Source organism: Puntigrus tetrazona, chromosome 21 (genome assembly GCF_018831695.1).
Source record: "Puntigrus tetrazona isolate hp1 chromosome 21, ASM1883169v1, whole genome shotgun sequence".
In the NCBI taxonomy this organism is placed as follows: domain Eukaryota; kingdom Metazoa; phylum Chordata; class Actinopteri; order Cypriniformes; family Cyprinidae; genus Puntigrus; species Puntigrus tetrazona.
The window spans coordinates 3,697,785-3,713,472 of NC_056719.1; the positions used below are offsets into that span (position 1 = coordinate 3,697,785).

The window sequence follows — 15,688 nt, forward strand, 5'->3', positions numbered from 1 at the left end:
ATGAACATGACTGTTATTGCTGACTGCAGGGGATTCCTGCAACAAGCACCTTTTATGTCCACTATTCTTTTCCGCGTGGACTGTTCACTCTTTTTCCCGCTTCTTCTTGCGGGAAGAGGGTTTTCATTATTTGCCGAGATTGGTATGTCAATCCTTTTGCCCCTGACCCAAGTTTAGAAATGCTTTGGCTTTTATTGGAGGAATGATTACTGAGTTATCTTGCTACCTCACTCTGAGGCCTTTACGCCTCCACCCTTCGTATACCTTCAGGCAAGGATTGGATTTGATACCCAGGACAGTACCTTGGGATCCGCTCGCTGTCTACTTTCTGTCTCTTTCTATTGTTTCGCTGTACCCCCCATTTCCTAAATGTGTCTGTGTGTGTTGCTGATTCAGATCTTTTTTTACACTTTGTTTTTTTTATATAATTTTTTTTTTATTCCAGCAGTGTTTTCCAGCATTTCCCCTCATCTCTCTGCCCAACTAAGTTTATGCAGAGGACAAATGTGAGTAGGGTAACACAGCGACAGCGTCCCAACCACCTTCCCCTGGGGGTCAAGGGTGTCCTGACCCTGCAGCAGGTGCCACTGATCTCGCTGCCCGTCGCCGTCCCAGTTTCCCAGATTTCCATCCACACCTGCACATTTAATGCGATCAGAATGATTATTTTTAGGATTATTTTGATCAATGATTTTTTATTCATCCTAAATAAAACTAAATGTAGATAAATGAAAATAGAATGTATTTCCGAATTTTACGTATAGGTTTTTAAGTTAATAACCTATTGCTCAGGTCGTAAATCAATTCCTTTCCCACATTTCTGTATCTTATTATTTTTAATAATAATATAGTCTAATTTAAAGCTTTAGATCTCCAACTATTCATATATATATTTGCTAAATGACTACCCCACCAATGCATCTGTTATTGTTATTACATTATTGCATTATTATCATTATTATTATTATAATTAAAACTTGTTTACGTTTACATGCATTGAAATTAAATGTGAAACTGGTTTCCAGCGAAGAAATAAAGAGAAAGGACATAATGAAAGTGCAGATGTTTCCGTTCCTTGCACTGAATTTAATTTAAAGCAACGTGACAAAAAAATGGCAATCGTCAGAAAAACATGGGAAAAAGACAGTCGCCCAAATCTGGATGCAAATTGCACTTTGATTGACTCTTAATTTCATCTGAAGGCTGTTTTGTTTGGTTTTTATTCTGAGTCAATGAGCTTAATCAGAGTCACTGATCCTGCGGCTCTAAGCTCTCCGTGTTGTGTTTTTGTTTGTCGGGAGATCAGCGAGACTCTATCCGCACTTCATTAACCCTGAGCCGGGGACAATCCTCGGTAAGAGCCGAGGGATTTACCACTATCCTTTCACATGCAAAAATCTCTGCGTCTATTAACAAGACCGAGGAGCTTTTCTTGCAATCAGCTGCGCACTTCGCAAGAATAACCCTTTTCATAAATATTGAGGGGGGTCATCAGCCTCCTTTGGATCATGTGCAGATCCATGCGATAATTTAAATGTTTGATCTGAATTGATATGTCTTTTTTTTTTTCTCCACGTGCGCATGTGTGAAAAACGAACATTTCTCAAATTGCTTTCAGCGCCTTGGCGAACGTCCGATTGTGTTGAGATTTTATTGCGTGCATTTTAATTGTTGCGTTATCAGCGTCATCGCCACTTTTTTGTTTTTGTAGTTTTACATTTTTATGCTTTCGATGTGCTGCGTGCGAATTAAGCGGGCCGTTTGGAAATGGTGCTTGCGGTTTTTTTTTAAGTTCACCCTGCCTCAATAACAAGCCCTTCATTTTTGCAACCTTCTCGTAAAACGCTTTCTCTCTCTTCTTAGTGATTCATGGCCAGGAGCCCAAGCTTGAGACGCGGGATGACATGTGCTATGCGAAAGTTTGCAGCAGGGGCCCGACTGATCACACGTTATCGACGTTCAATTAAAAGCTATTAAGGTCTTTTGTCTGCTCGTTAATATCCCATTCAGTCGCCCTGTCAGAGCGGTCCCTAAACCCTGAGCTTTACGGACCGGTCTCATGGTTGGGTTAAAGTCAGTCTTAGGCTCACGGAGGGGGGATGAAGGGGGGGTCCCGTCATGCCGCTGACCAGATGTCCCCTTGCTGATCCGAGCCGCAGTCAGCACTGCCCGGTGACCAGCTGTTGGGGCCGTTTGGCAAAGAGCAGCAAACCAACACTCTCAAGAAAGGGTATGGAAACAATCCATTTGCAAATGGGATCATTTAGGGCACTTAAACAATTACACACTTAGGTGACCATTAATTTTTCATCCACATATTGTTTATGAAAACTAAATGAAATGACTCCGCTTGCTTGGCGAGGCGTGATGTCGTTTTAAGAGCGCAAAAAAAAAAAAGTCCGTCACTTTACTCTTGTGAGCGCGAGACAATGGAGACAAGTGTTGCGCGTGGGTGCGCGCGCGCGCGAGAGAGAACGATATCACGCGCAGCCGACGTCCGACTATTTTCCTTTTTATCTCGCTGCCAATAAAATGAACATCGTTTTAAATTGTTTCGAGGCCGGCTCATATGATTCACGATCGAAATGATATTTAAAGTGCGACCTATTAATAAAAGGTAGTCGAGTTAAACTTTAAAATATGAAGGTAGAATTAAGTTCCAAATCTCCAGGCGTTTCCGAAAGGTTAGGGAGGTGAGCGTTCACTTTCCTTGGGTGCGACATTCTTATTAACTTTTTTTTTTTTTTTTATAGGTTCGACAAATTAAATCCACGATGCTAACCAAATAGTGTGGGGTTTGAGCAAAGTGTCTGACAGTCATGTTTAAAATTATTCAAACACATTTGCCAGTTATAGAGTCCTGCGAGCTCGAATTTTATGATATTGCTATCACAGCGTTTGTTTACGTTTATTTTCATAAGCAAACTTTTACTTTTCATTAAATTTCTGGATACGTTTTAAAAACAATGACTTGCGTAGCAAGTAACTGCTATGCGTTTTTGCATGATTTTTTTTTTTTTTTATGTTGAAACTTAGTCAGTCGTAACTTTTTAAATACGAAACCTTAAGACAGTTTAGCCTGGTCTAAACCTATGATTAATGTAACGACTCGTCAATTCCCCACACCTATTTATGTTAATAAAATATAACATTTCCATTTTCAGTTATACGAAATATAAAGTTACGTTTCAGCGTTGGCTCGCTTTTAGCTTGACCAGATGTTCACATTTTTTTATACTTTAATCACTCCTGAGTTAGAATGATCATACAGGTAGTCGCGTACGAAACAAAAATGTTTATAGTAGCCTATCCATGTACGTTTGTTAAAGGGTAAAATTTCTCTCACTGGTCGCAGAAAGTAACACATCATGCATTGGTTGCACGAAGCTCTGGTTCTTGTTGTAAAAGTACGGGATTGGCAAATTTTGCAAAAGCAGTTTTCTTAATTCGTGCATTTCCATTGTCAGTGTTCGGCTCTGGCACGCGCATTGTGCACCTGCATACTTTTTTTTTTTTTTTACATCGGCTGCCGGTTTAGTATAATTGAATTGTCTATGAGAACGCTGGTGTGTATTTACCCGTGCAGTATTTGTATAGGCTACCTCCACATTCCCAGTCAGCGGTAAATTAATGAAAGATCTTTATTAGCACATTTATAAAAGTAATTCTCCTTGCTTAAAGACCACCCTCCCCCGCACATCCAGCGGTTTTAAGAGTTTTCAAGAAGTTAAGCACACCGGGGTGGGGGGGCACGAACGAAAATCATCTGGAGTTACGAGAATCATTACTTCACAAATCATTATTCTCAATATACAGCTTCACCAGAAAGAATGACAAGATATTTCAACGGCTTTATACAGAGTTATTGCACAATGCCTGGGCGAACACTTTGCGCGCCGTCTCCTTTCAGACGCCTTATTGATCGCACGTGATCTGAAACGAGGACTTGGCGTTTTCCCGTCGACATCAAAGTGACACTGCTGGCAGTTGCGCGGGAATATAGAAACGAAAAAAGCAGCACAAAAATAATCGATTGATAATCGATTAATAATCCATCTCGTCCGATCCACCTGTTCAGGCGTAGCACTCCGCGCCATTCAACTGTTTGTCAAACAGAAAGGCGACGCTTCTTCATTTAAAGTTGCTTTTTTCAGTCTGTAGACGTGTCGGGTTTTAATGTGCTGCTCAAGTCAGTCTCACCTGTTAACTTAAGGCTTGGAAATATGATACAAAAAGAGAAAAATCGAGATCTGTCTTTCGACATAAAACAAAATATTCTTATTTACACCTCTTTTCCTTTGTACATTTTAGAGGGTCACTACAAAGCCCGCGATTTATGACCTGGATTTCATCTCAGGATAATTAAATATGAATCTACCATTTAAATATTCTTTGCGTCAGGGGATGCACCAACAATTAACAACCGTAATATCGACTAGTTAAAATAATAATAATAATAATAATAATAATAATAATAATAATAATAATAATAATAATAATTTGCAAAACGAAATGTCCCTGTAGAATCAAGTCCCGTTATTAGTGCGTTCAGTATATAACGGTCTGTGTTTGTTTCCTCCAGATTTAACATTTAAGGTAAATAAAAAATATAAACATAAGTTACAAAAAAAGATAAGTAAAATAAATATTTAAATAAAGTTTAAAAATGTCTCTAATCACTTTTGCGTCCGTTTGTTTTTGTGGCTTCGTAAAATTTCTCGAATATTTTGTCACCAGAAAAACAAATTTTTGTTTTTTTTTTTTTTTTTTTTTTTTTTTTTTTTTGTGATGGTGGAGTTCAAAGCTGCCATGTACTGCAAACGAGTCCGAATCGCGCCGTTCATCGCGGTGGTGTCGGTCTGGGTAACACACCGGAGAGGGGGGGCAGAGGCGGCGGCGGCTCGTTGGCGCCCTGGAGACCGTGCAGAAGAATCCGGGGAACGAGAGGACGCTGCAGCGCCGGCGGGGGCGCCGAAGGTCCCCTGTATAAGTAGAGCGCCGCTCCGGGGTCCAGGTTCGACACCAGGCTTTGAGGGTAGAAATACGGCGAAGGGAACATCCTTTGCAGCGCGGAATAGTTTCCAGCCTCCGCTAACAATTCCAGTCCGACCGCCGTTTGCCTCTTCCACTTGGTCCTTTTTTTTTCCCCCCAAGACGAAAAAGAATGATGTTAGTATATAAAAATTAAAATTGCAATTATTCTACGACTAGTGTTTTATGTTCTGATCGTAAAAGCAAAAAGAAAAAAAAAAATCATCTAGTGTGTGTGCTGTCTAACATGCTTATTCCCAAGCGAAAGAGTTCAGAGAAATAACAACTCAATCCTCCGTTACTTTGCCTTCTGTTTATAATTATTTGCATAAAAATCATTTTTTAACCCCACAATGTGGTTTACGTTAAGATGGGACATCGTTAGAGCTTTGTCACTTTATAATTAAAGATCAAAATAGTCCCATTGCTCGTTTCCTTCATATTGCAATTCGTACAGCCTAATTAATATTTTACGTGTAAGTGACAAAGCTCTGATGATGTACTAGTTTGACGTAAATAATACTGGATTGTGACATTAACTGTGCGGATGATATAAACAACATAGTTACACACATAGTGTAAAAAGCAGGCAGCAAATGTTACAGATATTTCAGTAATTTTGTTTCATGGAGGACGCATGCAACATTCGTAAATAAAATGCTGTATACTCCTTATAATTATTTTTTTATTTTGCCACAAAATTAGATGCTGCGAACACAGCTAGAAAATATGCAAATAAACCACTTGCAGAAGTACCTATTGTGATCATTTTCCTAATATGTAATACTTTCCTTTTTATATCATGTTATATTTTATTTTTGCTTCGATTTTGTAGTTCCCTTTTAATCTATGCAATGAATCTTTCAGCCCCTATAAAAATGAAAAGCTAAATAATGTCTCATTTAAATAAACGATATTCATTCTGTAGCATCTAGTGCAACCACATCACCTGGCAAGTATTATCGTCTTTGGCAGGAGACTTAAAAATCAAAGGAAAATAATACGATAGGCCTGCACGCAAGAACATTTTCTTTTAAATGCAGTATTGCTATGCACGGCAAAAATGAACTTATAAAATGACATGGATGCACAGAATATCTGCCATTTCATTTCTGCAATTTCCCCCCCTTATTTAATGCCGCTGGGATGTACTCAAGCATTTGTTTCCAGCTGACCACATGCTCACCTCCTGTTCTGGTACCAGGTTTTGACCTGCGTGTCGGTCAGGTTGAGAGAGGCTGCCAGCTCCATCCTGTCCTGCACGCTCAGATACTTCTGACGCTCGAAACTGCGCTCCAGCTGGGCGAGCTGATGGTCAGTGAAGGCGGTCCGCGCTTTCCGTGGCTTCTTCAGGCGAACCTGCGGGCTGTCTCTGCTGCTCGAGATCTCCCTGTCGCCCTCCTCCTTCACTGAAACATCACATTGAACGAAAGGGCACTGGTTATCGCGAGTTAGTTAGCCCAAGCGTTTCAGCAGACCCTGCTTTGGCAAGTTATCACTAGTTCTGGTGTCAAAGGTTTCCGCGCGTCCTCTGATGGTCCCGCGCGCGCGCTTGTAACCCTGTCATGCATTTTTCAGATTTTATTTTCAGAATGTGAACGCACGAGGGTTGTGATATTTAATTCACCCCCCCCCCCTCTCTCCCTATCTAAACCAAACTCTTTTCTTTCTGAACCCAGAAAGAGAGGGACACGACGCGAGAGACCTTGCCAGTCGAGTAGTTGAGTCGTCTCTCAAGGAGCACAATAATCCGGCTAATTGAGCCACAAGGGATGGAAACCTTTCAACCGAGACCGGAGAAACTTCACAGGGCCGGGGATAAGAGCGAAATAAAGAGCGGACCGACCCCGTGCGTTACAAATCTGATTAGCACTGGGACAAATTGCATCAAATCCCTCAAATATAAGGGGGTAGAAAGGCAAAAATCAAAGCGGCGCACACACTCTTTACAAGCGCTCTGGAGATGGAATGGCTTTGATTTGGAGAGCATTAATTTATCACCGCGCCTATAGACTTGCCAAGCTAATAATGTCATGATGTGAGAGTAGAAATATATTTGGATTCGTAGCTGAAGGTAGGCGAATGGCTGAGACCCATCGTGCCCTACTTCCACTAAGAGAGCAAGATTTTGGCGATAGGGCTTTTGCAAAATGATCAGAATCAGCGAAGACGATAGCAGGCCAAACGCACGGACGCCAACGACCACAAACACGTTACTATTTCTTTATATGCAATAACAATACCAAATAGTTAAAAAAATAGCATTGTTTTTCTTATTTAATAAAAGCACATTGCTACATTTATCAATTGTGATATACTTAGATGTGTTAGCATCAGGGGATCAACCTAATGTTATGTCACAGGAAGCGATCCTTCACTCTTTTTTCCCCCCCATCAGATGTAATTTCACCTGGACAAATCCTTAATGAATCTCGCTGATGATGTTTATCTGCTCAGCTTCCTTTGCCCTGCGCCTATCAATAAGCTTTAAATATATAAGCACGTCAAAATGTGCAATATAGCACAATGCACGTGAACAAAAACGAGCAATTCTTGCACCGGATTGACAAGGGTTTCGTGATTTTTGCTCTGACGACAAATGTATTTATTGATTTAGAAATATTTAAGATTAATTTTACGAGATTGTAAAATATTTTGTATCATAAAAAGATGATGCCATTTGCATTAGATCTATACGTCTAACTATATCTACCTATCCACGTCACGTAATCTGCCGCTCTTTATATAAACAATGTCTATAAATGAACGAAATAAAGCGTGCGTTTTTGCATTTTAATTAGAATGGCTTTTTATTTCATTCTATCTTCAGATATTTAGCCAAGAAAAGAAAGCCAAGCTGCTTTAACTCCGTGCTATGTATAAATGTGTCAAGTTCTAGATCGCGCGCAATTATTTTAAAATATGACTATATTTTTACCTTTGTATTCACTGTCTGACGAAGAGTTGCTGTGGATCTTTTCAATGAAGTCGTCTGCGATTTTAGATGCCAGCCTCCCTGCCTCCTGAGTCGGCTGGCCGTTGCTGGAGTAAGGAGCACACGCCGCTAAAGGTTTGCAGTCAGCCAGAATATCTCTTATTAAGAAGGATGAAGTGACAGTCCGAGGTTGCGATCCAGCGCTGATCGGCCCGTGCTGCAAATGGGACGCGAGCCCGAGCGGGTGACCCTGTCTCTGCGCCGCATCCTCGCCGCACTCCCGCCGCGGGGACGGAGGAGAGGAACAACCGCTCTCTAAGTCTGACCTGGGGCTGAACTCCAGCGGGGACCGGCATTCTCCCACCAAACTGTCCCCTTTCGCGATGACCGGGCTTCCGGGCCTGTGGGATAGCAGGGAGTCGATTCCAAAACTGGAGCCGTTGGTGGACGCTTCCATCTCCACACTGCTGCTTGCGTGAAGCCTCTGTTCAGATTATCATCTGTATTCAAGCAAGTTCTGCGTGAATGGCGCTCGATTTAATAGCGATCTATCCAGGAGGAAAATCCAAAGCAGAATCGGAAATGAGAAATATTCATCCCCTGTCTGGGAAAAAAAAAAAAAAAAAAACTTTCTTCTTCCTTGAGGACTTTTAGTTTAAGTTTAAAAAGGAAAAGGAGGTTTCTTGAGGAGGTTCCGTATGAAGTACACACAGACCCTGCCTCCAAAAAATGTTTTTTTTTTCTTTAGCTCCTCGCTCGCTCCTCAAAAAAATCGATACAGCCTAAATACACTCTCGGCTGGCAAATTTAATTAATTTTTTTTTTTCAATCCCGGTATTTCTCGAAGACGCGAGACGCATCGATGGTAGCTTTGAATTATTTATCGAATTATTTCAAAAAGCCGTTCTGAAGTAACAGCGTTAGTGTGAAACCGCAAGGTAGCCTACTTAGAGGGCGCGCGCATTTCAGCACCACGGACAGAAGCGAAGCGGCGGCGGCGGCTCGAGCCTCGCGTCTATTGAGCAGCTGAAATTTTCATCAGTTCAAAGGTAGTTCGCTGTGGCGAGTATAGAGTCGAATCCGGATGGAAAAGACACGCGCATTCTGTGCCGGCGCAGGTGATGCAATGCGAAAGCGTCGGACGGTAGAGCACTGAAAAAATGCCGGGAGAAGACAGAAGCGCAAATGAGGTAATGCAGGTTAAATAGACACATTGGGGAACGGAAAGTCAGATAAAGTCTAACAAATGAACTTGTGCACAACTCAGTGGCTAGGTTTTTAAGGGCACCCCTTCCACGTGAGTCCCCAGCGACTCGCTTCCATTGGTTAGGAGGTGTTTTGGGGTGTTGACTGGCTCGCTAAGAGGAAACCGGACCCCCCCACGCCCAATAAACCCCTCCCCACAGGTCGCCCACTTTGATTAAAAGAGACACTGAATTCATTAGGAGACTCGGATCCAACTGTTTACAGGCAATTTTCACACTGTTTGCTTTCATTACATCATTGATGAGCCTTATAATGGGGTTATTATGAGGAGCGGGGAGGTCTTTTCTCTCCTCTCCTCCTAGCGCGCGCTCAGTCACGTCTTGACCGCTTTCTCACAATTCGGCCATTATTCTCAAATAATTCCCTTATAGTTTCTACCGCTTATTCGACGGATTTCATTTTAATTACAATATTTCTAAGTCGCGCTGTTAGCTACACTGCTGATAGGCTATAAAGTTCTGCCATTTATATCATAAAAAAGTGTCAATGACTTGACGTTCGTGTTTATTCAGAATATACTGGTTTAGTTCACACTTAAAATGACATGCACTTTTGCTATAATTAACATACTTTAAGTTTCTGTGGTAATTGTACTTTTATTTATTTTATTTTTTAAAAGGGCCTTTATGTACTATCAATTTATTTTGCTGGTGCATTTAAAAATAAATAAATAAATAAAGTCTTCAAAGCAGTTCTGAGAATAAAAATGTTGCTCTTAAAACCAGTGAATAAATACATTTGATGTAATATACACAATATTACCTGTAATGTACTATTTAAATAATACAATATGAACACAATAAGTACACTGTACATTTCTGATGGCAACCTAATATAAAGTGATCTATCTATCTATCTACACACACACACACACACACACACACACACACACACACACATATATATATATATATATATATATATATATATATATATATATATATATATATATATATATATATATATCTGCAGCTTGGTGCTTGGTATAATCAACAGACAGGAAGCCATTTTGGTGTCATGTGACATAAAAAAAATAAAATAGAAAGGGCCCCTTTAGACCCTCACTGTTTCATTATATTTTCAGTTTACTAATGTACATATATCTTTATAATGAATCGAAACTGTCTTTCGGATTTTGAAAAAAGCTTTGAAATCTTGAAAAATGTAATTTAAAATAGCATAACATTGCTTTTTTTTGTAAACATTATGGCATTATTACATAGTTCACACTCAAGTGTACTGAAGATGCAGGAAAAGTATTTTAGCATTTTTTACACATTTGAAACATGCAGTATATACTGCTGAGCAGCTCTTTTCTAAACTGTAGTAACATTATCCAGCAACCATTCTAGTAATAATAATGACTGCTAATGTAAAAAATGGCTAGGCCTACTTATTGGCTTATAAGCCATTATTGCTTTGATGATTAATCATCAAAATCACAGTAAAACTTTTATTTGTGCTTATATGCTTATATTTTAAATCGCAAGGCGGTCTGTTGCATTGACGCCTGATACTTCAGTGCACTTTTCTTTTTCCAAAACGCGATTATGGAACAACCACGCCGTTTAGTTCATAACACGTATCTAATCAACATGCGTGCAATGTTAATGAGCAATAATGAGGGCGACCGCTCTTTCTCAAAGCCCAGCGTGACGCAAAACTCTAACACGCATGAAAAACTATTGTCCTGCCTTTCACGTCTTCCTCTCAAACAGTTAGCCCCTCGTGTTTTTTTCGACAGGTCCCAATAATCGAGCCCCCCATCAGAACAGCAGATTGGAAGCGCTATTCGGCCGCAGACAACGGCAGGTTAGTGAATCCGCTCCCCGCTCCCAAGGGGAGTCAACGCGGCTGCAAGCTGTCACAGCGAGGCGGGGTGCAAGCGCACTCACTTTAGTTTAGAGGCGCATATAAGGATGCCCACTGCGTGTGATGGGGATTTTTCTTTTCTTTTTTTTTTTTTTTTTTTTTTTTTAGTCTCTGTGGCAGGCAGGGGTTATCTATCTATGGCAAGTTTTTGAGCTTTGTTTGCGACATAAACAAAAAATCAGACCTCTTAGTGACAACAGGTGCGCTAGAGCCCAATGATTAAAGACAATCAGTTTAAACCTAAAATGTTAAATGAAATGAATCTACTATCAAATAACCCATTTGAATAACAAATTGCTTAATGGCTGCTTTTTAAAGGCTGTTGCAATGCATTGGTTTTCCTTCAATTGTCCAAACGGTCAAAATCCTTAATGGCTTAAGCAATCTTTTCATTTGAAGACAGCAAATTTCCTCAGATTTATTTGTTCATCTATTTATTAATTATATGTCATTAAATAAAATCAAATTAGGATCATTTTTATGGTCAGGCCGTGCGTAAGCTTGTTTAAGTAATTATCACGCATACATAAATATAAAATAACAATAAAATAATTGTAAAACACACTCTTAAAAAAAAAAAAAAGCACTTGACAATGCCAAAGAACAACGTATTTGTCTAAATGGTTCTATAAAGAACTATTAACATCTAAATAACCTTTCTGTTTCTTCGCTGTGAAGAACCTTTTAAGCATATATACAATATAATATAACTATTTCATAAACATGCATATTTCATATACATACTTTTATTCATTATTCAAGTAGTCGTTCCAACACCATTTCACAACTTTTATTTCTTTTTGCGTTATATGACTAATAACGCAGATTAAACTTTAGTGAATAGCCATCGGCCATAAAAAATCCCAGAATGCTTCGGCCACAATGTTACACAAACTGGATTGAGCACAGATCGAGCAATTAACGCAGAGGATAGAAAATCAGGAGCTTGACACACCAAATGGAGATGCACAGAAACATCCTTAAAAATCTGTCACTCAAACACTTGTATTTAACGTACATCCTCTGATTGTTTGAAGATTTCAGGGAGAGGCAGAGGAGATGAGTGGCAAGAGGCTTCAAAGTCGTTTGATCTCGCCTCACCTCGGGTGAAAACAATGTTTTGAATTTCATTTATTTATTCTGTTCCATGTTTGTTAAATATATATTTGGATATGTTCAGGAAAGTGGTACGACGTTCCTGGATAAACTTTGGCGTCGCTGTCATTTCGAAACATTGAGTAAAACATGCCTTGCGATAAAAAAGAGACATGCAGAAGGAAAGAAATGTTGACTTAAGTCAACAAACAAACATTGTTGGGGAAAAAAAAACGGGCACACCCTGGACCAGTCAGCGATGCAAATGATGCACCTTAAAGCCATCAGGTGCGAGATTTGACAGAAAATAATGAGAACCGCTGAATCTTTTATAAGGTTAACACTCACATTTCCCAGTCAGCTGTCACACAAGAAAGACTTTAGCGCATTCACGCTGGAGAAATATACCTTTATTGGCTCATTAAAGCTGACAGGGGGCTCGGGACCGCCAGCACTCAGGCTCGGGACCGCCGGTGCGCCACCCCGTTTTGTGTCAGTAATTTGCCGAGGAGATATACCTACCTTGAAAAAAGCGAAGGGGAAAATTATGAAGGTAGCAAGAATGAGAGAGCGAAATGGCAGAAGCCGGTGGGGCGAGTGCCGAAGGATGGGGGTGCCAGAGGGTGGGGGGGTTTAAGGAAGGGCCTTGGGGGAGGGTGGAAAGATCGCTAGCACGCCAGGAGTCTGATTCTCTCCTAATTGGAAGCATTGGGCATTGTCAACCGAGGATTTTCAGTCGCTCACTGACAGGTAGAGTCGTCAGGATGATAGCCCACTTGTCAGCGCAAAACACCAATAAAAACAAACCACTTTTGATTTAATTGGAGGCCTAGCCGTAGTGGGCTAGGACTGAACGGGTTGGGGGTTTTCGGATCGCTTCAGGGAAAAAACCGGTGTGTGTGTGAGTGTGTGTATCGAAGGGATGTTTGACAAAGAAATCATCACTTTTGTGTAAAACCACCCGGAGCAGTGGCTCACATCGTCGGACAGAGGAGAGCAGGTCGTCGTTATTCTGTGTGTGTGCGGGAGCGCGGGTGGTCACTTCCCATGGTGCTGAGGTTACAGGAAACACAGAGTTTGATTTGGTCTCTGGAGGCCTACAGGCTGTTCAGCACTCATCACTTCGAGTGTTTCTTCTCAAAAATGCACGCTCAGAGAGATATTGATATGGTGATTCCTCAGAGAACCGAGCAGAAGAAGAGCTGACCCTACCTGACTTCTGCTACAACCACCTCACCGAGTACAAAAAAACCCTTTCTGCCTCTCATCTCTGCAGGTGGAATCACATTTTACACCACCGACCTGAAATCAGCGCATTCAGCAATCTGTTAGATTTTTAATGCGAAAACGTTGTATTTGTTTGCTGTACAGGGTGTAAACAAACAACTGGATATTTCGAGTCTTGCTTTCTTTTAACGGGGTGGATATTTTGTAGCTATTTCATTCGCGCGCTGAAACAAACTGATGAGAGAATATGGAAAAAAAACATTAAAATGTAAAATATCTGATTATTTAAGATTAAAAAAGAACGACTTACAAACTGACCCCTGACCTCTGACTCCTCTCACTCACTGTCCAAGTTCATCAGCAACTCTAGACCGAGTTCAAAAAGACATCCGCCGAGGCAGAGAGAAACTGTGGTGAAGAGCAAACAAAGAGGCACATAATATGTAAAAACAATTTTTCACAATGACAACCGTTTATGCTTTGCAATCATTAAAAAACATTTTCCTGAAAAAAAGGGATAATAAAAAAGGATTACTTTAAAGGGATAATTCACCTAAAAATTTTAATTCTGTTATTAATTACTCACTCATTAACATTGATACAGAAGAGAAGAAACTGTTGAATAAAGTTTTTTTTTTTTATAAATATATAAGTAATACTATATTTAATTAAAATTTCTTTGGGTGAAAAAAAGAACCACAAAACTCTCAAAACATTTTTTTTTCAGGAAAATCTTTAACGCATAAGCATAATCATTATCAGTGGAGCAGAATGAAAATTTTACAACTCCAAAGTTTAGAAGCAGTAAGATTTTTTCCTGTTTTCGAAAAAGACACCATTTATATACACCGATGCTATATTTATTTGATCAAAAATACAGGGAAAAAAAGCTATATTGCATTATATTTTCTATTCTAATATATTTAGAAAAAAAATGTATTTATTGCAGAATTTAATTAAAATTAATTAAATTTTGGTATTAAACGCCATTTTTACTGCTGCATTTGATTAATTAAAGGCATTCTTGCAATAAAAAAAGAGAATTTATTGAAAAACATTTTTTTAAAGGTATGTATATACTAATCATTTTAAGCATTAGAATAGTCCACAAATGCTTTAGCTTAACCTGTTGCTTTTTCCTTGGGAAAATCATGATCATAATTACTCATAATCGGTATGCCTATTTGCCATTGTGGCCATTTCCTTTATTTTTAAGGCCAAAGTAAATGTAGAGTAGGGACAGAGCCAAGGTGGTTTTTCATTAAGGGTTCAGAGTTCAATGTTAGCCCATTGCACAGCCATTACAGAATAATGGGGTGGGTGGGCATTGCTGTGGCTGGTGGTCCCATCCAGCTGCCACTGGGAGACACACACAAGCTGTTGGACAGAGGTAAAGATGCCCCATATACCCCAGCCTCCAGAGGGTGTCAGAGTGCACTGCCCCTCATCCTTATCCCCTCTGTTAGGGCATTTGGGAGGGTTTTCACAAGCCAATAAATCATTGTTAAATGTTATCATGAAGCCATTGGGAAAACCGGAAGGAAGGAGGACTGACAAAGGGATCGCAAGCGTTCATGAAGGTGGTCTGGTCAACCTGCCAAAGACACAGGGAAGTGGTCGGAGTTAGTGGAGACCCGTGTAACATTTACATGGAACTCATTTTCAGTAAGCATTGGGTTTTTTCGGCGTAATTGTGACTTTGACAATCTCTCGGTCATTGAACATGACACACGTTCATGAAGACGACATGATGGTTGTACGAATGGCCTGTCTAGTTATCATAATGATGTATTTCAGTACTAACGCACAGTGCATGGCAGAGTCCTCAAATTGAATCCGGTTTGTATCTTATCTGATGCGCAGGTAATACGCGAGGTCAGAACATCATAATTATCACACCTGTCATTGTTAGGACTGGTTCCCACAGCCTCCCCCCCTCACCAGTACACCCACCCCCAGCCGTGACTTTTATTGCTTCATTAGTGCACGCCACATGTTTTAGAGCACACTCGCCTTTCACTCACCAAGCAGAGATGATCACTGTGATCTAAAGGGTGAGAACAGAGACCATAAAGAAGCATACAGAGTCTCTCCTCAGCAGCATCCAAGAAGCACTTCTTTACCTCGTAACAAACAAAAGCACTTCATTAAAATTACATTAACATATAAAAACAAGAGCCAAAGATCAGATTAATGTTGACAATATTTAAGGACTTCAATTTCTTTCCTCTCTTTCTCTCTCTCTCTCTCTCTCTCTCTCTC

General features: G+C 40.1%; 1 protein-coding gene across 1 annotated transcript; it reads right to left on the reverse strand.

The window, feature by feature from the left end:
• Positions 1 to 3,623: 3,623 nt before the first annotated feature.
• Positions 3,624 to 9,232, reverse strand: barhl1b (BarH-like homeobox 1b). The gene is made up of 3 exons (XM_043220700.1): positions 7,970 to 9,232; positions 6,218 to 6,440; positions 3,624 to 5,135 (listed from the first exon to the last, which is right to left on the reverse strand). Exons 1-3 carry the CDS (start codon positions 8,421 to 8,423, stop codon positions 4,841 to 4,843), a joined length of 972 nt encoding a protein of 323 aa, XP_043076635.1. The 5' UTR covers positions 8,424 to 9,232; the 3' UTR covers positions 3,624 to 4,840.
• Positions 9,233 to 15,688: the final 6,456 nt, after the last annotated feature.

Bases quoted from the DNA above. Each gene is read 5' to 3' on its own strand.
- barhl1b (XM_043220700.1), bottom strand. From the start codon at position 8,423: ATGGAAGCGTCCACCAACGGCTCCAGTTTTGGAATCGACTCCCTGCTA. The intron at 6,441-7,969 runs GTAAAAATATAG...GTGATGTTTCAG, and splicing joins GTCAGACAGTGAATACAAAG to TGAAGGAGGAGGGCGACAGG. The intron at 5,136-6,217 runs GTGAGCATGTGG...GGAAAAAAAAAG, and splicing joins ACCTGGTACCAGAACAGGAG to GACCAAGTGGAAGAGGCAAA.